The sequence below is a fragment of the Rhagoletis zephyria genome, unplaced genomic scaffold, assembly GCF_001687245.7.
Source record: "Rhagoletis zephyria isolate East Lansing unplaced genomic scaffold, Rhagoletis_zephyria_1.1 Rzeph_scaffold_06775, whole genome shotgun sequence".
NCBI lineage: Eukaryota > Metazoa > Arthropoda > Insecta > Diptera > Tephritidae > Rhagoletis > Rhagoletis zephyria.
Window position 1 is genome coordinate 12,424 of NW_016163858.1, and position 19,690 is coordinate 32,113.

Consider the following 19,690-nt stretch of genomic DNA (forward strand, 5'->3'; position numbering starts at 1 on the left):
AAGATCTTTTTGAGCGAGCCTAGGGATCTGTTTCTTAGATTTCGCTGATTTTCGCTTCCGACTATAAATGCCGAAGATATGACGAAAAATGTAAAAAGACGAAAGAAATTTTATTTTCGAAATTTTCTTAGGCAAATACTTTAGACGGTGTTTACATGAGGCAACATGAGCAACAATCGCCTGGTGTGGAGGGCCTTTCAACTAATCGTTTCCAATGAAGTTGGAGCGCAGCAAACTTTTGATTCAACTAATCGCCTCTAAAATTGTTAGTAAAATCGCCCCATGTAAACACCGTATTAGACTCAGGGGTGTGCAGCGATTATTTTAAAGGAGCAAAAAATATTGCATTGACTAAAAAATTTTTGTACATAAAATAGTACGGTATTTTAAGCGATTTATTATTGGAAAGGCCATTCTTATCTCAAGCGATTTATTCATTCTTTGTTTCATAATATAAAATATACATACTTGTAAGTATGTAAATTGCAGACAAAAAATTAACAAAAAAAAATATCATTTCTAAAGATAGCGAAATCTCATGAAATCGATTCGCTGTTATAATTTTTTGTAGCGACTCCATAATAAATTTACGCCGCAACAAGTTGTGAATAATTCCTAAGAACTTTCAATTAAACAATATTTCATTACGGACAATAGATTTTTTTGCATCAAAGCGGGAATTTATTTTTCGAAGTATGACCATCTTGAAAAACGACACAATAAGAGTTGGAATATTTTTTCCTGTTTACCAGCGATATGTGCTCACGTACTTTCGCAATCTCTTCTAAATTCATGGTTCAATGAACTTCAGATTGCTTATGCTATCGTGTAACCCAGTTAAAGGTTAGTGAAACTGCAGCCTATTTGTTGTATTGTACTTTGATACATTGCGTTTTAGTCAATTTGAGGGCAAAAATCGGCAAAAATTCATCAACTCATGTTTGCTGCCAATATTGACACTTCTGGGTATATAGGTAAATCTTTTTTTTTTATTTCATATAAAGCACGCTTAGTTTTAAATTCATATTACAAACTCTTCTTTAATCTGGTTGCTGTCAATTGAAATAAATCCAGGAACAGGCTCAAATTTTTTAATCTACACACGAAAAACAGCTGATTCTTGCAAAAATTAAGAAACTATAACCTATAACTGACCTCATTATCCGAGTAGCTTAAGATTGTAAGACCCAAGTGAACCCTAGAGCAGGCATTGAACAACCCTCGACTATAATTCCGCCGTGAAAAGGTTTCTCACAAAACCATCTGCCATTCGGAGAGCACACATAAATGTATTCCATTTCACTGCGAATTCCGAGCGTAAATTCCACCGAAAATGAGTGTGAGTATGTATTATGACTCATCACATTATTGAATAGAAGTTGCCACTCCAGCGAATTAATAAAATTTCTTTTGTCCTCAGAAATCATATTCAATTTAATATTCCTTTTATGCGCACAATTTTTATTGAAAATATCTGCAATAATTTTAAAAATAAGCTGTGTAGTACTACATTCATAGCTAAGTGGGATAGAATAAACAACAACCAGCGATGACTTCAACTGTGTCAACTCACGTGAATTGAGTTTTATACGCTTACGCTTATGCTAACTCATATGTATGTAAGTGTACTCGTAGAAGAGATGACATTGAACTCTGGGGTTTGTCTGGTAGGTGCAATGTTAAACGCTACCCAAGCTGCAAGTTTTATGGCAAATGCGTAAGCAACCACCAACTACGCCTACAACGTCATACTTTATCGATTTAATAGCAAGCTGGGTGACCAGCCACTATGAGTCATGTTTATCTGTAAAATTTTGCAGATAAAGTTGCAAAAGAAGCGCCCTACACTTGCCGAGATTATCTTATAAAAATATATGATACTCTAGTAGTTGGAGCTAGTCAGCAAAATGTATCTCAACAATTTAGTTGTTGTGCATTGATTTGCATTTGAGGCACTGTAACCTAAGTACTGCGACAATAACTGCACAGAGGCAGCGCATGCGCTCAAGCGCTTTCATATATCTACTTAGGAAAGAGTACAGCAACGGGAACAGCGAAAAGAGTAATGCAAAAGCTGGACACTACGCCACTTTTATGGCCAACTTTTTCGCATGAAAACAAAGTAATCGCTTTGCTGGGTGACAGCAGTTGTGCTCGCTTATTTTTAGCGCAGTTCTAGCAAACTTTAATTTTAATTAAATTCTAATAATGACAAAAAAAATAAAATTCAATGTAAATAAGTGAAAAGCAGCAAATTGCTTGTGTCACTTGCACAAAAAATATGCAAGTTGAATAGTGTGAAAATCGCAAATAAATATTGAAGCCTATATGAACCTATGAAGTGTAAATATTTACTTTAACGAGTGCCTCTTGAATAAACACTTTGCTACGAAATTGCGCTGTGTCAAAGGAAAATGGTACTTTTCTTGGTAATTTTTGTTATGCTTTTGATTTTTCCATGATGAGAAGGGCAAGCGAATGTGCTATGATTATTGATTTTTTTGTTGCTGAAGATTTGATCATATTGAGCACAAGAGATTGGGCGAGGAAAAGTGCTGGTGGTGATAGGAAGTTTTAGTGAATTGTTTGAAAAGGAAGTACAGCACGAGAAAAGCTTCCGAAAGTGAAAAAAAAATCAGTTTTAAGTTTTCCAAAACCGCAACCAACCCTTTCATTTTTCTATTTTCTACCTATAAAACAGATAAATTTGACAACCTTCACTCGTGCTGCGAAATCGTTGTCGCTTTGAACACTGTGTGACACGTGCCGCTCACGGTCAATTGTTGGGTGTATAATTTTAGCATTTTGCGTAAACAAAGCTGCTATTTTGCATGCGAACTATAGCAAATTTTGCAATTGTTGTGGATGCTTTTGTTTGCATTAAATAAGCTTTTGTATGTACATATATGCATGTGTGTATGTACGTATTTCTTTAATTTTGCATTTTCATCGCTGAAAAAAAATCATCTGAATTCAGAAATGATTATTGGCGGCTAGTTGCAGCAACGTCACTGCCAAAGTGTGCCAACTGAGTTTAACTTGCACACAGCTGGGCTAAAAATATGTAAGTACTAAGCGACAAAATGCAAATTGATTGATTGCATTGAAGTCTCACAAAGAATGTTTAAAAATAGACTGCACGAAAAATGTTCCTTTATCCGTAAATAAGTCGTGAATGATGTAAAAGAGGAAACGCGAACGACATTTGTTTGATTTGAAGGTTTTTGTGGTATCTAAAATGTTGTGCTGTTGCGTATACGACGTGGAGGGCGAAGAGAGAAATAATAGAGAAGTAATTTGCTAAGCAGAAGTGTGCAGGATTTTTTAAAAATTATTATATCATATTTTTTAATTTTCATTATTTTTTTTATTAAGTTATAGTCTTTTCTTTAACCAAAACCGAATAAACCCAAGTTTCAATCTTTGTGCTTTGAGCTTTTTCATTGGATTTCTAAAATTATTTTAGTATATTAAGATGCCAGCTTGAAGTAGGTGGGACTTACCGTTGATTTCTGGGAGTTTTTTTGTTGAAGGTGTTGCTCATTTTCTCCATTTGAATAAAATCATCGAACATCTTTATTTCGTATGGAAGAAAGTTAGTGATTATAAAAATTTCTTAAACAAACTCAAAACCACAAAATTATTTATAATTTCCAATGGATTAAGGATATTTACAGTTTTAATTTTTTTTTTGTGTAAGATAATTTCTCTACGAAAAGTAAAGCAAAAATTTGAAACCGAAGTAAAACAAACAAAATAAAATTAAAAAAAGTAAAAAAAACTAACTCTTAAAATTAATTGAAAACAATTTAACTTAACGAAAAGCAGTTCCTGTCTTTTAATGATAATATAAAAAAATTTTGCGCAAAGAAAAAAAGGAAGGTAGTGATATAAAAATTTAATTACATAATTACATAAAAAAAACAAAAACAATTTAATTCTTTTTTCATTCGTGTATGCTATTTGGACATAAATAAAGTACAGTCTTTTTAATTTTTTGTTCCACGTTATGAAACTATTTTATATTAAAAATCTTGAGAAAAAATTCTAACCAAAGAAAATAAAATTTGTAGAAAAATTCAGTGAAAAAAATTCAACTTATCGAAAAGCGGTTCTTGTTTTTTAATATCACATAAAATAATTTAGCGAAAAAAGAAAAGCAGTTTTTTAAAATTTATTTAAGCAATAAAAAACGAAACAAAACAATTGAAAGGTTTTATTTTTTTCATTCGTTTATGCTATTTAGATAGAAAATAAAGACCAAAGTTCTTAGAATTTTTTTCAATGTAAGAAAACTATTTTATACTAGAAAATATCTGAGAAAAAGATTTTAGACCAAGGAACAAAAATTGTATAAAAAATGACAGAAAAGAGTCTATATATTTTTTTCTATGTAAAAAATATTTTATATTAAATATCTGAGAAAAAATTTCAGATCAAAAATTCAATCAAAATTTTTATTTTTTGTTCTATGTAAGAAAATGATTTTATATTAAATATCTGAGAATAGCATTTTAGATCAAGAAACAAAAATTGTATAAAAAACTAAAATTTTGAAAATTTGACATAACAAGGAAATATTTTTTATTGTTAAATAAGTAAATTATTTTTATTTTTTACTACCGGCTGCACAAGCAATTAAATCACCTTTTACTTAAAATTGCTTTTATGAAGAAAAAATTTAAAATGTTTTCATTTTTTTTTTGACAAAAGAAGGATTTTATATTTTTGCACTATGTAATTTTCTTGAATCAAATAAAAGTTTTCTGCAACAAGAAGTATGTGCGACAAATTTTTAAATTTGTATTCATATATGTTGAATTTGCTATTATATTGCTGCTAGCTAGAGTTTTGGTTGCCAAAAAATCAAACTGTTATCACTACTTTATAAAATTGTTTACTTTAACTTTAAGCTGCATGTTATCTACATATTTGCAATGTTTGAAGTCAATAAGCACTCAATCATGTTCAGCACCCATAGCCGTCCGAGAGCGCAAAGTGACTGATAACAATATAAATATACAAACAAATGTCCACAATTCGGTATTCGCCATAAATATTTTTTTTCCTTTCAATTACTCTGCCACAATGTCTAACAGTGGACAATTTAAAGAAAGGAAAATAATATATTTTATTTATTTTTATGCGAGGAAGCAGAAAATTCCGCTGTTTTAAAACAAACAACAAACAAAAAGATAAACACGTGAAATGAATAAAAATAAAAAAATAGCACCATAAATTTTCGTGCTTCCCACTCCGGAATTGAGTGGCTGCCAAAAACCAAAGAAAAAAGGAAATCGAAAAATTATCTCATTTTCTGGCGTAGAAACGGCTTTAAATAGCGTTTTGCGCAGAAACGTTACAAAACAATTAGCAGCGCAAATATGTGTATCTAAATTAGGGCGGAGTAATTTGTTCGGAGCAAAATTTTCAAAGAAAGTGTATAGCAAAATCAAATTCTAAGATTAATTCTAAATTAATTAAAAAATGGCGAACAAACTATATACCAAAAAGGACGTTAGATCTTCCCAATTTTCAAAAGAAAAACACTATAATGTATGAAGAAAATACAAAATTTTGTAACTTATTTTTCCCTTAAAAATTGGGACGGTCTAGCATTATTAGAATCGAACGTAGAATTCGAAAATGCCATACAATCTTTTCGAGAAAAAGTACTCCGCCCTAATGTATTTACATTTATACATACTACTCTACGCTATACTTGGCTGTATAATTTTAGCCCANAATAAAAGTACTCCGCCCTAATGTATTTGCATTTATACATACTACTCTACGCTATACTTGGCTGTATAATTTTAGCCCATTGTGGCTTATTGACAAAATCATGTATGTAAAAAAAAAATTGTTTATATCTGCTAACAATTTTCTATACTTTTAAATATTGCGCAAAAAAGAATCAAAGCGTTAGGTGAATTTCCTTATACAACCGTGGACTCTTTTTCTGAATCACCTCTGGCCATTTGCGGGTTTCGCAATTTCCTGCGCATAGTAAACCCCTCAGTTGATCACAGCGAGTTTCGTAGCAAACACGCGAGTGCTGAGAAAAAAATTTAACCAACAACAAAAACGAAACAAACGAAAAATATTTCGCGTAGTGTAATCCGCCTGCTGCCTCATTGAAAATCCACATCAATGCGCAAAAACTTACAACAACACTATTTGGCAACACTGAAAAAATGTGCCACGCCGCCAATGGTAACAGCAACACCACCCGTTACAACAACACAACCGCAACGTCAGCAGCAAACGAAAGCACAATTGTCAGCGACTACACAATTGCAACAAAAGGAGCAGCAGAAAATCAAATTGCGCTCGATTTGCGCCTCGCCTAAGCGTTACATGTTGACGTCAAGCGGTATTGGGGGCCTGTGTTTGGATTGTTTTCACGTCGCACTTGGCAGCAGTTTACCGCCTGCATACAACCGTTCAAGGTCAAATGGCACAAGCGCGCTGCAGGCAACAACAGCAACAGCAATACAAACACCAAACGACATAAAAGCAGTGGTTCAAGCAACAACAGCGCCAGTAGTAACAGCAACGGCTGCTGTAACAGCTGAGACAAAAGCAGCAACAGCTGCTACTGTTGACAGTGCGATGAATTTGTTAGTGGCAAGCGCTGGTGGTGGAGTAGGCAAAATAGAAACAACAGCTTCAGCAGCTAAACAGCAAACACGTGTTGCTGAGGTAAAAATATGGAAAGTTTTAAAAAAATAAGTGTTTCAGTTTTTTTGTTGTTAAATTTGAGCGCACGCCCACTGTGTGTGTTACGTACATATACGCAGCTTTACAGTGCATTGCGCGCAATAAAGTGTGTATATTTCATGCGCGTCGCCATCAGCTGATAAAAAATCGTTTAATTGTATGCTTTCTCAGCTAAAAAGCAGCCAGCCAGGCAGCTTTGCATTGCATTTGTGTTGGTGATAGTACAAAGTGTACAAAGGTAAATGGCCACCATACATACATACATACATGCATACATCACATTACTCATACGCCATGCGCGACGCCTGTGACCGAACAGCAACTGCGAAATTTCCCAAGAAATATAAGAATACTTGTTGCTAGGTGCGCTGTGAGCTTATATTAATACGTTTGCAGCTGATGGCAAGTATGAAAAGCTGGGAAAAGCTCACGCGCTTTTACTACCATAATACTAAAAGTAAAAAAAAAAGCTTTGAGGCATTCAAATTAAAATATGCGCTGTTCATGTTTTGAGCAGATAAACTAATCGGAACAAGTTGATAAACAGAATTTCCGAGTTGCGATAGCTACTTAATAATATAAACAAAAGCAGTCTCATTGTATTTGCCAATTATACAATTGAAGAGATTGTTCCAACCTTGCATGGCTAGATTTTTAATGTGTAAGATTTCAAGTGATCTCCATTCTGCTCACGAATGATGAAAATTATTTTAAATTTAAATTTTGTATTTCTTTGTTATTACTTCTTCTCCGTTTATTTTTTTGTATCTCATTGCAAGCTTGTTTTACTATTTCACGCTATTTTTATAGCTTTTTCTTATGGCAAACACGTGATACTCTGTTGAATGTCATTTGTATAGTTCGTTGGCAGCGTAAAAAGCTCGGTAAAAAAAGAAATAAAAACAATCAGAAACGTGTACTCAAAAACAGTTTAAGTAGCAAATTTATGGTTGTCGCTGTTATTGTTATTTTAATTGGCTACGCAAATGATTTTTGGTGTCCTAAAAAAATGCAAAATTTTGTGATTAAACAAAATGTAGATGTGTATATGAATGTGTGTTCGTAAAATCATGATCATGTGAATTATAAGCTTTGTCTTTTTTTTGCACTCTAAACATTTTGGAATCACAAGCCTTTAGGTTAACAAAAAATTAGCAACTAAGGCCTCAGCAAACTTATGGTAGCTAATTTTATTACAAACTTTTTGAAGAAAAAACATACAATTTTTTCCACTTATAAATAACAATTTTCAAATCAAAAAATTCAAATTTTATTGAAAAGAATTTTTGTTTTTCAAATCATTTCATTTTTTTCTCAGGGACCGTAACGATTATAATCTTTATAATAAAATAATAGTGTTTTTATGAATTTATTTTTTTGATCAAGAAAAATGACCGAAAAAATAAAAATCAAAAAATAACGATTTTGCAATGATCTAGAAAAAAAATATTGATATTTGATAGTCGTTTTCAGTCCCGTTTTTTTAGGTCGTAAGCTTAAAAAAAAATTTAATTCATTTTGTAATCTTTATTTAAAATATTTCTTTTAAAAAATTAATATCATTGATGGATTTTGAAGTTATGCATCTTCAGCCACATTGTGGAATATATGTATATTTTCATATATATTTAAACGTAAACTACTTGGCCTTTTTTCAAAAAAAAAAACGTTGGAAACATTAAAAAATCTTAAAAAACAAATGTTTATACTAAATTAATTAAACAGATATACATAGTTGACACTTTGAAATATTTTCCGTTTTCCGCCAAGAATTAATGAATGAATAGTTCTTCATTAGACGAATTAAACAAATTTTTATTAAAAATTTAAATAAATTTATACTTTTTTATTATTCTTTTTATTAAAAAAAGAATTTAAATGGTTAAATTTTCAAGGAGCCTACCTTTATTATAAACAGATACATAAAAAAAAAAATTGGCAAAAATACTTTTTTAAATAAAAAAATTGAGACCTTTAAAAAATGCAGAAATTATTTGAATTTAAATCAAAAATTTTAAACTAAATAAAGTAAAAAAAAAATTTATTGCGATTTTGAAAATTTTTCTTTCTTTAATTAGGAAAAAAATAAAAAAAATAACACTGCCAAGAATTTCAGTTTGAATAAATTGTTTGTTGCATATAATATTTTTGGAAGTAATAAGTACAGGAGCACTCATATGTTAATATATACAAACATACATACTGCATGCTTATGTGGATTGCTTAAGAGGAAATATTATGTATGTAGAAAACTATGTGCATAAATATGCAAGTTGTACAAGCAGTTAATCATTTAAAGCAGACAACTCAGTGACAACGCACTGCACTCATTCAATTAGTTTGTCGATATTTATTATTTTTCGTTTTTAATTTTAGCAAAAGATCACACGAAATTGTTAAATTTTCTATTGATGGTTTGCCATTTCCACTTTTTATTTGGTAATTGGGAAATTACTAACCAATGAAGTAATCAATCTGCTGTGCTGGTGCTCTGTGGCAGAGGAGAAACTAGAAATACATTACTAGAATCGAAACGGTAATAGCCCAAGATACGCCCTTTTAGTATTCTCTTACTAAAATATGTAGCATAACATAGGTGCAATGAACTTTTTAGTAAAAGATCGCATTTATTTTTTCATATTACTAAAAAAATTTTTTTTAGATAGGCTCCTCTGGCCCTGATCGCCTCAAATGTAATTGATTTTCAAAAACATGAAAAGATATTTTGTTGTTGTATAGAATAATTTTAACTGAGATTAATTGACCAAAATATCTCATTCTTTTATTTGTTTTAATTTTTTCCATCAATTTGCTGTTTTTTAACTTATGACAGCATTTAATTTTTTTTTTAAATATACGTCACATTCTAATTGTTTTAATACGTTATGATTTTTTACAAATATACAACTGCCAATGAAAACGAATCCAAAAAAATATCCTAGCTGTGCTTTTTTTGATTTATTAAAGCTGAAAATTTAAAAGCAAAATTAGGAAGAACACTTAGTAGTTGAAAATTTGGTGGCAATACCACTCCAAATTAATTTTGAAGCAAAACTATCTCAACTTTAAAAACTTGAAAATAGGTGGCAACTATGTATATACCAATTTTGTCGTCTCAAAATTGCATGAATCTCTTAACAATTTAATTTTCCTTTAAGTAGATGTGAAAAAAGTAAAAGAAGATTTTGCTTAAAATTAGGTGGGAATTCTGCCCCAAAAATTTTTTAAGTAAATGTTTATTGTATGCCTCCAATTGCATATTGGCGAATTTATGAGTAGTAAACTTTCGAAAAATTTGAATTAAGATGGCAACTCTGCGTGAAACAACAGTTTCTTTTCATAAGAGAATAATACTGCTGGAAAACGTATATATATTATAAAAATCATAAAAAATTTAAAACTAAGAAAAGATTATTTATTGTAATGAAAATTTAAAAACAAAAAAATTTCCGCTTACTACCGTAGCTACCTTATTTCAAACCCTTTACATTTACAGTAACACCTTACAGCACTTGGCTGGGTATAGGACAAAACCAACTTTTTTTTTAAGAGATTGGCTCATAATTAAAAAAGTAATTTCTCCTTTTTTCGAAGTTTGCCCCCGAAATGGAGATATGGATTTTCAAAGTTCGAAATTGGACCTTTGGTAAAAAATTACTTTTAATTTTTGCGTGTAGGCAACTAAAAAAGACGTGATCCTGCTTTTGCTCTTATTTAAACGGCATATATTATTTTTTTCTGCAAACTTATATTAAAGGTGCTATAAGAAAACTGATATAGGTGGCGACTCTAGTACCCATCGGANTTGACTTTCAAACTCTGCTGACTCCCCTTCCCTTCCTTGCCTAACTAAGCGTTATTAGCTGTCGGCGACTAATTAATTTTAGCCGCATACATATCGCTATCAGTAGCTAGAAAATATGTTACAAATTATTGTTGGTAAACGTAATCAGTAATACCTGCTGATTTGCAGAAAAAATTACGCTGTTGTACGCCAAGTCTGGTTTTAAGTTAAAGTTTCAATCAACCGCAATTGCATTCAAGCGTTGACAAGCATAAGAATAAGATCGCTCTTAGATTTACTAAAATAGTTTTTGTTTTTATAAATAATTACTTATTGGAAATCTGAAAAATGCTACCTTCAAAAGTACTAAAACATTTTCGTCCTTTTCTTTTGCTCTTCTTCCTGCAGTGCGCTTCGTACGTAGACGCCGCATCGATTATGAACGAAATTTTGGTTTTGGATACGGCCGCCCCATCAACGACAACTTCACCATGCACGCCTACGCTGCAGCAGTTTGCCGTCGAGTTGCACACTGACCTGGGTCCAAACGAACGCGTCGGCTTGACAGGTGATGTGAAAGCTTTGGGTGAATGGCGTTTGGAGCGCGCTATTGCATTGCAGCCACAACAGGGCGGCCGCAAGTGGGAGGCCAATGTGTTACTGCAGACTTGCCGCAACATCAGCTACCGCTACTTTATCTACACTGAGGACAAGCAAGGACGCAAGCAGATACGCCGCTGGGAGACACGCCTGCAGCCGCGTGTACTCAAGCCTACTGGCGAGTTGGCTGCGGCCGAGACGCGCGTCGATCGCTTTGGTGATGCAGATGGCAGCGGCGAGACGCAAGTGAATCGCGGCTGGTTGACCAATGAGTGCATAGTGCAGCTGAAGTTCGAACGCGAGCAAATGTTCCAGGTGCTTGATATTGAGAAATTCGATCCAGCCGATGAGGTGTATGTGAAGATTTTGCCCCTAAATGAAGAGACCGAGCCAACTGAGGCGGGCGTGCATGTAGAGGTGGCCAAGTTGAAGTATGGTGAGAGTCACTTGCAGGCACAGCAGGCTTTCGGTATTGCATATGAGCGCGGCGACGTTGTTGTATTCCACATCACAGCGCCTTGTCCATTGCAGACCGCCTTTGCGTTGCTTTTCCACACACCTGATCAGCGAGCAGTCGGCAAGGCGGTCATTACAGCCGAGCAGCTCGCTGGTAGCGAAGGTGTTCTGGAGTTGTCTATTACCGAGCCGGTACCCGAAGCCACCACCATTATATCACGTCTAACGCTACCGTACCTGATCGTCAAGCCATTTGCCGACAAGACACTTGACTTCCGCACCACATATGCGCATTACTGGCCTAAGAGCTGGCCCAATCTGAATGTTGGCCATCGTGGCAATGGACGCAGCTACATTGCAGATCCGCCCGCCGAACGTGAGAACACAATCGCTTCCTTCATGCGCGCCTACGAAAAATTCGCTGACATGATCGAGTTGGATGTGCACTTGACAGCCGATGGCGTGCCGGTGATCTATCATGACTTTGGTATGCGCACAGCGCGGAAGGGCAAGGAAATCACCAAACCAGAACAACTGGAGTATGTGCTGATCAAGGATGTGGATTACGATAAGTTGAAGCAATTGCGCGTGTTCGCCATCATCAATGGCAATCCAGTCGAGTTTCCGTCGCACAACGCCGAGCCACGTGTGGAGCATCGCATCTTCCCTACGCTAGTCGATGTACTTGAGGGACTGCCCAAGTCCCTGGGCATCGACGTGGAGATCAAGTGGCCACAGCGCCGTGCTACCGGCGCGCCTGAAGCGCATCAGACAATCGATAAGAATTTCTTCACCGATCGCGTACTGGCGACCGTCATCAATCATGGCTGCGGCCGTCCGTTACTGTTCTCCAGCTTCGATGCGGACATATGCACCATGCTGCGCTTCAAGCAAAACCTTTTCCCTGTGATGTTCTTGACCCAAGGTCAGACGAAGAAATGGTCACCGTTTATGGATTTGCGCACGCGTACTGTCGAACAGGCTATCAATAATGCGCAAGCCTTCGAATTGGCTGGCACAGCGCCACACGCTGAGGATTTGCTGAGCGAAGAGGGCGCCGAGTTGCTGCGAAAAGCGCGCAAGCTAGGCCAAATTTCGCTGGTCTGGGGCGATGACTGCAATTCGAAGGAGCGGGTGAAGTACTTCGTGAACATTGGTGCGACTGCAACTTGCTACGATCGCACAGATTTATACATACCCGAAGACAAGGAGCGCGCGTTCTTCAATTCGACTAGTCTGTTGGCACAATTCGAGGGCCAGTGTTTGCGTTAAGTGGGAGCAGTGTTAGAGATAATTGAAGGGGGGTGAGCGAAACTCCGCACACAAGGAGGGTAGTTATTAAGTGACAATGTTTGATCGGCCTGTCGATCGGCGAAAAGTGGGCGGGTCATTTGCCATAAAACGATATGTGCGGGATATACAAAGTAGAGGCAATATATAGAAATAAATATAAAGTAGAAATATATATATTTTTTTATAAAAAATATTCACAAGTAAAATACTAACTAGAGCAATATTCAAAAAACTCTTAACTTTAGAAAAGCAAAACACTTAGAGACAAAAAAATATTAATTAATACACACACCAGCAAATTTTGACATATACTATTATGTAAATTTATAAAACAACAACTACATATGTGTGTTCAAACTAAAAACAAAACTTAAGAAAAAATATGCTTTAAAAAATATAACTAAAAAAAATAGTTCCCTTAAAAACAAAATGAAAATTTCAAAAATTTGGAACTGTTTTTTATTTAAGTCGCCACTTGCGATCGCCGTCGTTCGCTGGCGAATGCGGAACGCTAGGTGTGCGCATGCTTGAACTCGCATTTTGCAAAAGTATAAGGTACAGTAGCAATGTGTTTGGCTGGCAATGAAGCAGCAGCTGTGCAACTCGAGCTCCAGTGTGGTGCGGTGACCCCCCCAAAGCAGTAAGTAACTCTGCCCCTGATGAAATGCTGAAGGCAAAAAACAACTCTCAGTACATGCTAATGGAACTTGAAATTTTTATATATTAAATTTTTAAAAGTGAGAGTCTGTATGTTTGAAGTTGATCAGGGTGAAAGTCACACACGGACACGTAGGAGCAGATGGAGTTCTATTTATTTCGAACTGTTTACGGATTACTATTTTACCTTATATCTTTGGCATTTGTTGAATTTATGACAGCGAGGCTAGTTTTTTTCTATTAAAAATTTGATTTAAATAAAAAATGGCGATAAAGTAAAAAACGTTGCATATTATTTCTTATTGGAGTTTGTTTGTGTGTTGTTAAAAATTATGTTAAAAAATGCAGCTAGGTAGTTAAATAATTTATATAAAAATTTTTGTTTTATGTAATTTTATTTAATTTTTTGTTTTTTTTTCTATATTTACTAACGAAAGTGATAGAGTTTATATTCACAAAAAATATACATTTAGTTTGATAGTCTAAAATACCTTACTTAATGTAAAATTTCTTGACATTTTTAATATAAATATCCCTATTGATATTTTATAATCTGGTGAGATAATTATTTCTACAATGTTACCGTTAAGGTAATTAATGGTAGTTTATTCGTGAAATGCACTGAATGTGTATTACTTTGAAGTATATGACCGTCGGTATTCAATCTTGGCTTACATGTATACTAGGGTGGTCCTTAAAACTATCAACATCATGTATTTGGGTAGTTCCAAATATATTAACGTATATATAAATTTTTTTTTATATTTATTTGGTTCTATGCACAAAGTGAAGAAATCCACGAAAATTTCAAAACTTTTCAAACAAATTTAGGGATCGCAAAAATTTGTAAAAATTTTATTTTGACCAGCTATAATTCATAGAGTTTATAAATTTATAAGAATAAATTTTAATAAAATTTTTCAGATTTAGGTCACAAATTTTAGCCGAATTATTGCAATTAAAAAAGTTATGTTTCTTCAAAACCTGGTAGCTACCCCTAAAAATTTGTTTAAAATTTTGAAATTTTCGTGGATGTGCTTATTTTGTGCGTGAAACAAATTAAACGAGTGCCCTGTAAAAAAATTTGGTTGTTTATATTTTATTGGACCACCCTGGTACATTCATATGACAATAATAGACCTGTGTACAAAGTCTTCAGACGAATTGAGGGAGTAGGAGATTTTATATCCTCCATTGAAATAAATAGTATTTAAAATTTCATCTATTCGAAGAACCAAAAAGCTGAATATTTCCGTCATGTAAAGAAATACAGGTGTAGATATTGAGATCAGATCAACATCATGGCTATTATAGTCGATTTCTTCATCCAGCGTGAAAAACCAACATAAGGAAGAACTCAAGATAGTCGCTGCGACGCTTTGAGACTGAATCGAGCCAACTCGGCCAAGCACCATTAACTCAATACACATCCGAATGCCAGGCAGTTGTGGAGTAACGTTATATGTAGCAGAGAGAGACAACAGCAAAGGAAAACACCCAAATTCAGCCGTTTTAAATATGAAAACCATACGGGCATTGCTTTCATTTCAAAACTTCTACGTCCCTTGTACAGCATTGGTTAATGAAGGAATGCGTCTGGTGACGTTTTAACTTGGTCGATGGTTCTCATCTTCGTATCGAAAAGATCTAACACCAATGGAAACCGATTCGCTATGCCATAATCTTTGCTAAGCACACTTTTAGTAAGAGAGCTTTTAATTTCTGCCGGAAAAACAGCTAGAAGTCGGTAGAATTCTCGTCAATATTCAAACAGATGTTATAGTTTTTTTTTCGATCCATCTCTTAAGATACTCAACATCTACTCTACGAAAAATTTTCCTGAGGTTACTTAGAGTCAGTAAAGTCTTTTAAAATCATTGCCAGAAACAAGAAAGGGTTAGAAAGTGCGAGACCACTTTGGAAGTTCAACGTAGCCGCATGAATGGTATCACAGCTCCCGTCGACTACTAACTATCGGTAGACAATTGTGAAATGTGAAGCAGGCCTTATAATTTAATTTATATTCACTTACAGGTTATTGAAAGCAGAACGATTTTCATGCGACTGGATTACCGGCAACGAAACACGGATACGCCATAACACATCAAAGACTAAACAGCCATCGACACAATGAATATATTCGGATTAATCGCTGACGCTCAAGGGTTCTTTTGTGGGCTAATAAGATTACGACAACAGTTTTTTGGGATACTCGTGTTAGAAACCACATGTGGACTACCTCGAAAATGAAGAGAGACAGCCGACGAATATAATGTTTATTTATTTGACTTAACTGGTTTGAAGAAATATCGGGCTACAAATGGCTACACCATCAGCCATGTTCACCAGATTCAGTGCAGTGTTTTTTTTTTCTTAAACCTAAAGCAGGAAGAGATATGACTACAATAATGAAATGAAAATTGAAAATATGCTGGATGTAGTATACAGAAATTGAAAGAAACTTTAAAACTATCCTTAAATCACACATTCTCGGGCTTATTGAGCCACCCTTGCATGGAGATCAAGAGAAAATTTTTCCGTCGATAAAAGATTTTTCTGTGCCAAATTATTATTATTGAGATACCCTTATTAGGATTTGCAATGGGAATCCGCAGTAACTCAAGAACTTAAGCTGACGCATTATAAAGCCAACTTATCAACATGAATTTCAAGACAAAGCTTTCAAGACAAAGATTTTTTATGTATCTAGATAAAATGAATAACTTTGAACGAGTATTGAATGCGGTTTTAACTGTGGGGAGATAACTGTCAATTTTTATACTGAAAGTAAGTTAACCACCCGATTTAAAACAAGGTACTTAGTAAATCATATAAATCGGAGAAGATAAGAGTTTGGACTTAGATATTTCGCCTGAAGTAGAGTAAATATATTTGCTAATGTTCTCCTCAACAGACGCCGTGTTTGCAATATTTATTTAAAGGATTTCACAAAAATTATTTGGAGTTAAAAATGTTCCAGTCACTACCTTATTATTTTAAACAAAGTGAGGCGTTTATGTGTATGTAGTTATGAGTATAGTTGTTAGTGCCAGCATAGGTTTCATTGCCTACTCCCTCATCCATTGCTAGTAACAGAAAAATTAAAATCTGAGAGGCGAATAGACGACTCTAAGCTCAATATGTAAAACCAGTTTCTCAGAAAGGTATTAAGAGTTGTACGCTCAAAACTGTATGAAGTGCGCCCCGCTCCTAAGTAGGTAGAGTTATTAGTTGCGTTGACCAACTTTTCTGGGTGATAACCTGTAAAACTGTCAAATAGCAAAAGAAGCCAGAGAAGCGAGTACAGGAACGCTTTCTGGTAAATTCTTGCAACTTCTTGCGAGTTAGGGAACGCAACTATTATGCGCATAATTTAGGGCATAATTTTGAATTTGGACTCAGGAAGAAAACCCGAAAACTCAGGATACCGAACGAAATTTAAGTTGTTTTATATATATTTTGTGAAGTCAATAATTATATAAAAAAGAATTATATAAAAAAAAATTATAATAGTTAAATTTCACCAAGCCTTAGTTGCAGTTTATGCCTATTGGAAAAAGGAGTTTGCCACTCGAAGGGGGTAGTTGCCAATATTAGGTACAAATAAGCGAGTGTAAAAAAAGCAAAAGCAAAAAAATAAACCCTGCCGATCACTTCATGTTTGAACTCTTAGAAATTACCGAAATTTTTCACTGCAGTTAAGCGGAAATGAACTATTAGATTCATTTAAATAACTACAACGTTTTCGCAGTGGAATGTAGAAAATTTATTTTCGAAGAATATGAATTAAAATGGAAAGACAAGAATATACATATGGGCAACGAAGAGTTAATAAATAGGCCGACTATTCTAAAGTCCTCCAAAGATATAGTTCCAATAATTTTTATTTTGTTGAACTATTTATTAGACTTATGTACATTAGGGTGTTCAAAAATGCATGTGGTGAAATGGTATAGAATTCTTGAAAATCAAGAACTTTGCTTTTCTTCAGGAGACTTCCAGTAATTAGTTCAATTTTTTATTTAACATTTTTTAATAAAAGCCACTTTTTGTGATTCCCCCATGGAATTTTTTTTTTGGTTTTTAGGGGACCTAAAAAAATAGTTAGTATTAAAAAATGGTTAAATAAACCATTGTGTATTATTATTGAAAATCTTCTGAAGAGAAACAAGGTTTCCTATAGAAAAATATTGATTTCTTCCCATACATGTAAATACATGGAAAATTTAATATTTTTTGATTTCAAAATAAAAATAGGGGTATATTTTTCGATCTGAGAGTATTAAAATTCCGACTTTAATTTTTTTTTACGACCCTAATGCGCATATGCAGTGACCTTAATAAAATACCAATTTTATAAGTACAAATAAATCTGTATAATAATTAAAATTATAATCGGTTTGAACACTAAATAACAAGTTCCTTTTGTAAAATAAAACAAATAATGGGTGTTCCAAGAAAATGATATTTGACAATTTTTTTATTCTTGCTTTTTTAATATTTGTTCGGTTTGTTGTTATTTAAATTTTTATGTTATTTATTTTTTGTTAGTTGTTTATTTATTTTGTGTTTAATATGTATGCATATATAAATTTGATAAAAAATTCAAAAACTGTTAATTGAATCTGAAAGAAAGAGCGATTATGTACTTTTAAAATTACCAAAGATAAATATAACAGAAATTTGTGATATTTTTTATTTATGTATTTATTTATTTAAATGTGTATGTATAATACTACTACTATTACTATTATTAGTACTATTTTACGTAAGCATATTGAAAACAAAAACAGATTTTAAAAATTAGCTGACAATAAAAAAGCAAAGCTTAAATAAACTAAACAAAGTTAATATGTGTATTTATGTGAAAAATTTATTTCATTATTACTTTCTGCACTAAACTAAAATGCAAACAAATGTTAATTAAATGAACTACTACGATGCACTACTCACTATGGTACCTTAAAATATCAACCACTACCTGAGAGCTTATGTAAAACGATAAGGCAGCAAGTACATAGATTTCCAGTGAATAAATAGCACAAACTACAGAGTACCTTAAAAGCACAGAAATACTTTTCAAATACAATTAATATGGCACTATTGCTAATTAAATACTTAGCTCTTGGAAAAACAAAAATTAAGAAGACATACACAAATATATGTACATACATATACATATGTATATAAATATGTAAATATGTAGCGCCCTATTGCTGCGATGGCAGTTTCGCTGGAAAACTTGTAATTTTCATACAGTTGCAATTTAAAACATAAATACAAAATAATCCAATAGATGAAGCTTATATATGTACATACATATGTACGTATGTGTCTTTTGATGAAAATTATAAAATTCTACATATGAGAGTTACTGAATACAGAAAAGGTTTTTATAGCAAATAAAAATATTTTTCTATGCAACAAAATCTCTTCACTACTTTTTACTCCACTTAACTTTAAGAATTCTCAGATATATGTATACTATTCAAACATTGTTAATCAAATAAGGCACTTAAAAAATTAAAGGGCTACTTCTGGATGATAAATTATAAGCGGAAAAATTTGCTATTTAAAGAGATATATTTTAGTATTGAACTTATAATGGACTCAGTTTTTGAGCTGAAATTGGCCCTTAACTACATTAGTGAAGAGCTTATCAACCCTTAACTAAAAATTTAAGAGTTGTTATCTAATTCTAATATATTTATTACACATATTTATTATAGCACAATATATGAAAAGAAGAGCTGTGCTCGATCGAAAACTACGGAAACTACGCAAAAAGCCTAGAGAGTTCAAATATCAATAAAATTATAATATGCAAATTGTCATTAAATTCGTTTCCACGTGGCGTTTTTTAAATGCCATATATTTTTTGTCATTTTAATGCCTAATGAAAATTCGGCATAACTTTGTTAAAAACAAGTCATTTTTAAACAAAAAACAATACCGACTTCAATTCTCATATAAAAATTTAAGATTATCGTTAATTTCGTCATGATCCAATAATCGGATTTAAACTAAATTAATATGGGACCTGTGAGGTAATATCTTTGCTTTAAAAAGATTATAGAAATCGGTTAGCGTGGTCCAGAGTTATGCGGTAACATACATAAACAAAAAAAATATTCCGATGAATTGATAAACTTCTCCTTTTTGTGAAGTCGGTTAAAT

General features: G+C 33.2%; 2 protein-coding genes across 2 annotated transcripts in view; both read left to right on the top strand.

Annotated features, from left to right (window-relative positions):
• LOC108373524 (glycerophosphocholine phosphodiesterase GPCPD1) overlaps window positions 1-13,274 on the top strand; it is an 18,127-nt gene extending 4,853 nt beyond the window's left edge. The window contains exon 2 of the mRNA XM_017629424.1: window positions 10,916-13,274. Within this exon, the coding sequence (XP_017484913.1) occupies window positions 10,916-12,835 (1,920 nt within the window). The 3' untranslated portion in view covers window positions 12,836-13,274. The remainder of the gene's footprint in view (window positions 1-10,915) is intronic.
• On the top strand, window positions 1,146-7,141 carry LOC108373525 (uncharacterized). The gene is made up of 2 exons (XM_017629425.1): window positions 1,146-2,138; window positions 6,117-7,141. The coding sequence occupies exon 2, from the start codon at window positions 6,154-6,156 to the stop codon at window positions 6,733-6,735; it is 582 nt and encodes a 193-aa protein (XP_017484914.1). The 5' UTR covers window positions 1,146-2,138; window positions 6,117-6,153; the 3' UTR covers window positions 6,736-7,141.
• Window positions 13,275-19,690: the final 6,416 nt, after the last annotated feature.